Source organism: Sparus aurata, chromosome 6 (genome assembly GCF_900880675.1).
Source record: "Sparus aurata chromosome 6, fSpaAur1.1, whole genome shotgun sequence".
Lineage (NCBI taxonomy): Eukaryota > Metazoa > Chordata > Actinopteri > Spariformes > Sparidae > Sparus > Sparus aurata.
In genome coordinates, this window is record NC_044192.1 from 23,665,791 (window position 1) to 23,673,133 (window position 7,343).

At 40.3% G+C, this 7,343-nt stretch overlaps 1 protein-coding gene across 1 annotated transcript; it reads right to left on the minus strand.

Annotated features, from left to right (window-relative positions):
- Positions 1–836: 836 nt before the first annotated feature.
- On the minus strand, positions 837–7,041 carry slc6a14 (solute carrier family 6 member 14). Its single transcript, XM_030419072.1, has 15 exons — positions 6,976–7,041; positions 6,054–6,198; positions 5,820–5,951; positions 5,366–5,527; positions 5,062–5,176; positions 4,845–4,977; positions 3,575–3,715; positions 3,339–3,474; positions 3,149–3,241; positions 2,941–3,066; positions 2,745–2,863; positions 2,554–2,653; positions 2,350–2,459; positions 1,766–1,933; positions 837–1,669 (listed from the first exon to the last, which is right to left on the minus strand). The coding sequence occupies exons 1-15, from the start codon at positions 7,039–7,041 to the stop codon at positions 1,514–1,516; spliced, it is 1,902 nt and encodes a 633-aa protein (XP_030274932.1). The 3' UTR covers positions 837–1,513.
- Between the last annotated feature and the right edge of the window lie 302 nt (positions 7,042–7,343).

Sequence of the window (7,343 nt, forward strand, 5' to 3'; positions counted from 1 at the left end):
TATGTATATATATATATATATATATATATATATATATGTATATATATATATATATATATATGTAACGTTTAAAACCAAATTTGTTCCCACATACAGCTTTGTAAAGGTCAGAACACTGCGAGGTTACATGGCCAGACAACGTTACACAATATACAGTTTCATGTCTTTTTCCTTTTAAATTGGCCCTACTTTAAGGAATAAACTTGCTTGGCAATTCCTTTTTTAGTAATTACCTCCACTAGCCCTTCTAAAGCAAGAAGCCAAACACATCTGCAACAGCCAGAACATCTGGGTTGGATATGACAACATCGCAGGCTTCCAGATGAAGCTCTGAAGTTGTAATGAAAAATGTGTTTCTAATATTAAGCTCGCTCTCTTTGATACAAACACAGAATAAAAGAAACACTTGCAACACAAATCAACAGAACAACAAATGACACCCTCCAAAATGATAGTACCATCCAATCACCACTTCTCTAAGACAGCTTCAGCAAAAGGTAAACATCATAACCTTACTGAAGGCAGCCTTTAATGAGGGACCGGTATATTAGACTGGCTTAATGTAAGCAAGGTGAACAAAATAAAGTCGCACTGAGTGTGCAGTATACGGTATGACATTGTTTTGTGCTCTTACACTGTTTCTGACTTTGGCGCCCCCCCGGTGGTACTGTCAGAAAAGAGGAATGCAATCTGTTGGTAAAAGAACTGCTAAGACGTTGACCTGGCATCGCATATTCCAATCTTAACTCTACAATGAGACAAGCTTAAAGAGATAAATTATATAAATAATTTCATCACATATCAGAGAGGCAGAGAAAAGTCATTTATTGCAGCATATCAGTGATTAGGAACAGAGTATGTACAGTGGTTAACTGACAGGAAAGACAAGAATGATACTGACACATAAACACACACTAATGATTGAGGATTAAACATTTTTGATGAAAGATGGTCAAATAAATTAGTCCATGGATCATCGACAAAACAACAAACTACCTGATTCTAAAACCCCACTGAGTAATATTTGTGATATCTACATGGAATTAGATGATTTCCTTTAATATGAAAGCATAACTATCATTGTCCTGAGTAGCTTTCAGCCACTTTTATATAATTGTCTTCGGTCATTGGTCTGTGTGGTCGAGGGCCTGAATGGCTCTGTCTCATTTCTTTGTAAACACCTCACACAAGCTTGTTGCATGCTGCCTGCCACAGCAGAAAATGGTGGACAGGAGGTGAAAACAGGGCTGATGAATAGAGTCAAAGAGACTCAGAAATGTTCCCCTGAAGGTAGTCAACAAAGCACAGCTAAAACAGCAGTGCATGTTGGTCTTGATGTTTAGCAGAAAAGGACGTTTAAACAGGAAGATGTCTGCAATGAGATGCCCGTATTTCTCTTTTTCTGCTGCAGTATTGGGCATAATCTGCTGTGCGTATTTGAGTCACTCCCTGAACTCTTTCAGTTCTTCACTAAAGGGAAAATAAATGACAGATTAACACATAAAAACTCATATCAGAGCCACGAGCTAGTGATTACATTTACATTTACTTCTGGGGTGTGTTTAGGTGTCATCCTGTGACGGCAGTGTTCTGCTGAGTAGCGCTCTCCTCGGTGGATGTCCAGGTAGGGATGCCATTCTTCAGATGGAGAGCACAGTGACTTCAGACGCTGTGGAAAGTAAGAGATGAGATTTTGGAAAACTATTTTCACTTCTTTGAATAAATGGAAAGAAATCTCAATGTTTTTGAACCACTACATACATACCTTCCAGGGGCTTCCCTCTGCTCTCATCAGCTTATACACAGCGATTATAGGGATCCATAGGAGGATAAAAACAGCCATGGACCAGCCCAGAGCCACACCCCAGTCTGGGAACTTGACTGCTCCATAAGAGGGTGGCGTAAAAGTCATCAGAGACCAGACCAGGATAGCCTAGAGAAAAGAAACATGGCCGGTTTCATTCTTTAAAAAAGATCCGAACTAACTTGAAGTATGTGTGTTGTTGTTAGCAGTGCAGGGTCAGGCATGTATGAGCTGACCAATCAGAGCAGACTCTGATGCTGCAGGGGGGGCCTTTAAGAGACAGAAGCTAAAACAGAGCACCTCGGACGGGTGGGGAATGCAGGGATGTGCTTTTGAGAATTAAAGCATGTAAACATATTCTAAAAGTAACCTAAAATAATATTATGAACCTGAAAATGAGCATAAGATGTCTCCTTTAACATTTGCTCAAAAGTAGTTACATAAAAGACTTTACTTACCTGCATGAAATCTAAATTAAATTTACTGTAATTCAATTTCAGATCTTGAAATACAAGTTCAAGAGCATAGTGAGAGGTTATACTCACCACTATGATGCAGGGGCTGAGGAAGAACCAACACACTCGCCACCACAACCAGAAAACAAAGCTCTTATTTCCAAGCATCATCTCAATGTCTTTAATAAAACGGTTCCCACCTGGCAACAAGGGTAGAATACAGACATGTAGGCAGCTGGAGATTAATGCTCTCTGTCATCTGTGTATGAACATATCTCTCATTATCATATTTACCGTATATGTAGCAGACGCCAGCGATCTCCAGGAGAACCAAAATAAGCAGCACCCAGCTGGCAACAAACTGGTCGATGAGAGTCACCCAGTATATTCCTGCCTATCAAACCCACACAAACACACAAACTGAGTCGAATGGCTGGGCCTGAGTCAGACAACAGTGTCAGAGAGTTACACTAAGGCAGTCTTACCCTTGTGACACATGGCAGGCCCAGGAGGTAGAGGATGGAACACGTTGTTATTGTCAGTAAACCATGTTTGGATCTGAAAAGTTTAGGGAAGGCATCTTGCAGGCAGGTGGTGATCACCTCTGACGACACAAAGAGAGATTTCAGGATGCATGAACTTATCGCAATTGAATTTCACGTGAGTATGAACTGATCTCACCTATTCCTGCAAACTGGGAGTCCAGCCCAACAGTCAGAAGCATGAAGAAGAACAAAGTGGACCACAGAGGGGAAATAGGAAGCTTAGACAGAGCGTCTGGATATGCAATGAATGCCAGGCCAAATCCTGCACGAAGACAGAGAAACATTACATTACATGGCGGCCTTCCAAATGTTTTTTAATAATCAGTGCCAGCACGATGTCTGACCTTCCTTCACCACTTCTCCAACAGGCATTTTGTAGATGTGCGCCATGTGACCCAAGATTGAAAATATCGCAAAGCCTGCAAACACACTGGTACCTAGGAAAATATGAAACAAACAATAAAATAGACCAACATATTAATAACTCATCCAAACTTTCTTTATATACTTATGTCGCAGTAGCAGTGCACCTACCAGCATTAGTAAGTGTTACAACAAATGAGTCCCTGAACATGTTGTTGTGGAAGTTGTTATAGGACGCGAGTGTCATGACTCCACCCCAGCCAATTGAGAGAGAGTAGAAGGTCTGAGTTGCTGCATCTTTCCAGACCTAAGAAAAACAGAGTGAGGCTTTGAATCAAAAGTTTCATTTTATAAATCTTTGGTTACTGTTATGCGTTGCACTTTAACAGGGACGGTTGGGTTTTCACCTGTGCTTCTGTCAGTTTAGTCAAATTGGATTGGGAACCAATGTAGAACTCTATCCCATCTCTAGCTCCCTCCAGTGTCAGACCTCTGATAAGCAGGATCACAATCACCACATAAGGAAATGTAGCTGTGAAATACACAACCTGCAGAGACCAACAGTTAAAACTGTGAAAAAAGTAATTCATACATTTGTATTTTCTTGTTGCTGCTAGTAGTTTCAGGTTCAAATGTAGGTATCAGGTATTGACCATGTTGCAATGTGTCCTTCTTCCTTTTCATCTCTGCATCAAGCATTCACACACATTTTGTTTAAAATCTATTCACAAATGTGTACTTTTGTAAAGAATAGTTTGACTTTTTTGGCGATACATTTACTCAAGTTTGTGCATGAGTTAAGATTTAATGATGAACACCAGTCTCATGTTTGTATATTAATGTAGCTGCAGCCATCTGGTGGTAAGCTTAGCAAAGACTGACAAAAAAAAACACAACCAGCCTGTCTGTATCTAAAGTTAACTACATCCTGCTGTAAGCTCACTTATCAACACACATCTTGTTGATTTGATCTACACAAAGCAAACAGTGAAAACAATTGTTCTACAGTGTTTTCTTGCAGTTTATGATACAATACAGACCAATGTGCTGTAAATTAGTGCTGGTAAATTGATCTTGGTACCTTTGGACAAAGCCGGACTGTTTCACCTTGTGTCCAGTCTTTGTGCTAAGCTAAGTGAACTGGCGTGACATGGCATGGCTGTTCTGTTGGTTGATCTCAACAACTATTGACCCAGAAGGTAAAATGCCATGATCGTTGATGTCCAGAGGATGGATGCTAATACCTTTTGTGGTCCCCTGACTTTTTCATTTGGTAAACAGAAGGCAAACATGTCAGTCTAATAGCCAAACCAGTTTGACTTATGACAAAACTAAGGACATCTCCATGAACTAAAATAGTAAATGCAGCCAACATTATACATACAACATCTGCATGTTAACTTTATGAACATATTAGCATGCTGATGTTAGCAATTAGCTATGCTGCTAGCCTGGCTGTAGACTCTTAGTCTTGTTGTCATAGTGGTGGGAAGAGTGAACTCTCGACTGTCTCATGGCAGCTAAGCGCCAGACATTCTCCATGTTTATCAATTCTCAAACTGTAAAAGGAATCTATTGTTCACGGGTTTCTGATCAGGTCTTTTTTGACATGTAGCAGATTCTGCTTGCTTTGTGTTGCTTTTGTTATGATTGATTTTGAAATTGATATTGACTTACTTTGCCTGATGACTTGATGCCTCTGATGAGTGCTGCAGCAGTAAACATGGTGCTCAGCAGCAGACAGAGGGCCAAGTGCCAAACTACTGGTCCTGTTTCATCCAGACCACTGGACCTCTGCAGGGCCACACGACTGAGGAGGAGAGACATTTGACCGTTCAGCCACAGCAGTTTGATGAGTGTGTTTGACATTTGTGCTCAGGTGCGTGATGCTTACTCCCAGTACTGCTCACTCGGGCTGTGCATTGGAATTGTGATCATGTCAGATGAAGGACAAGTGCGGTTTTCCAGAGTCCAGTTAGACACTACAACGCCACTTACATTGCAGTACACTAGAAAAGTAAAAATTGTTTATTTAATGAGCATGTGCAAGCATTCATTTCCAAGAAAGGGGTTATTATTTGATTATTTAGCTTGTTTGAAGTCAATACTGTCACCCTGTCATTATTATTATGTCACCCCACCCCTGGAGAACAGCACATCAGCTGACAAACAGCAGGTTTGGAGATGAAAAGAAGCACCTGTAGGTGTGTCGCTGCAGTTACTGTCAGCCCAACTGAAGCAGCTGGACCATGGTAGAGGAGACTGGAAGGAGGCGAACATGTAGTACAAGCTGTAGGCGATGATTACATTATAGTAAATTGATACTATGAGAGTCACCATAAGCATGGCAATGCCAACACCTGGAGAAGCAGAGAGAGAGGTTATATGGCATTGTGGCTTTTGTTTAACCCACAAAAAGATCGGACACTGTGTAAGAAAGAAGAAAGAAAAAAGAAAAAGAAAAGCAATCACTGCAGTTGTGTCTATTTCTGGACACATAATGAAGCCCTCAAACCAAACAACAAGCTCCTCTGAAAGTAAAAAAAAGATCTGCATAGTTGAACAAACAGCCTGATAAATAGTTAATGTCTGACATCTTCACCTTCAGAAGTATCCGACTGATCCCTCTCAAAACTTTAATGGTTGTCTTACCCTGCAGTAACGGTACTGCTCTCCATACGTTAATTGGGCCTTGGCTGCAAAACTGACCGAAGGCGCTTTCCAGGAAGAAAAGAGGAATTCCAGTCACCACCAACATCACAAAGTAGGGGATAAGAAAGGCACCTGCTCAAAACGACAGATTGACCAGCTCAGGGATAACATGAAACACAACATCAACAGTGGTGCTTTCAAATGGGATTTCTGTGTCAGACACTAAATATTTACCCCCTCCGTTCTTGTAGGCCAAATATGGAAATCTCCAGATATTCCCCAGTCCAACAGCATAGCCGATGGTAGAGAGGATGTACTCCCTCTTGCTGGCCCAGTTCCCGCGCTCAGTGTTCTCATCGCCATCATCCACATGTGGGTCCTGCTCGGAAGAAGAAGTTATTAAAATAGTAAAAGTTGTAAAACATATCAGATTTTGTATATTGTACCTGGAACTTGTAAAGAAAAACTACTGCAATGAGAAAATGTAAATGTAAATATAATAGCATATGAGCAGCTGATTTCACTGTCGATCATCTCGTGTAGAGAACCACTGCTGTGAAAGATGTAAAAAAAAAAACAAAAAAAAAACCACACATTTTTATTTTAGCAAGTTTTACAGCTATTGTAAGTATTGCCAGTAACTCAACTGTTGTCATAAAGGATTTTCCCTTGAGTGCTATAATGGAGACAGAACATAATGCATTGACAACACATTAGTCTACACTTAGTCTAAGTCTAAGTCTAAGAACATGATGCATTGACAACACATTAAGAATGGATTGTGTTTTTTCTCAGTGTGCAAGTAAACATCGATTCTGTCCGTATAGGATAAAAAAGTGGTTGTTAGCTTCATCATCACTCGAAGACTATCTCACTTACATGGCCTCTTGAATGGAGCTGCTACATCTTTGATTGAAATCTTCTTTTACCTTCCAGCTTTAGGAGCATGTCATAAAAACACACTGGTCCTAAATTCATTGCAATTAAAATCAGAAAACAAGACATCTTTCATCTTTCCTTGATTAAATACTAAATAGGCAAACAACATGTATTCATCAGAAATACAGGCATGAACCGATTACTTAGTCTTATTCAGTGTAACTATTGTGTGGTAAACCTTCCATTAAAATCTAGTGAAACAGGTTTGTAATCCTACCTGGTCGACAACAGCAGGATTTCTGAAAATTAAGTCCTTGAAACTGTTCCAGCTGTATTCCCTCATGTCCTTTCACCTGCTTGTTAATGGTCTGTATAAGAAATTCAATTCCCGCATGTAGGTCTGTTTTTTAAAGTCCCCCCCCTTCAGCGACAAGGGAGTGATGTTTCCCAACCAATCACCTGCCCGGACCCTCCCCCACAACACTAATTAGCAGGTTGTGTGTGTGCAATTAATCTTTTTATAGAAATGAAACCATCATTTATTGCACATTAGTGAAGAAAGTTTCCCTCTTGATGACATTAGTGACTCACCTACACACACTCTATCTGATATCGTGCCGGTTAGTGTTGCTTCCTGTATTATGT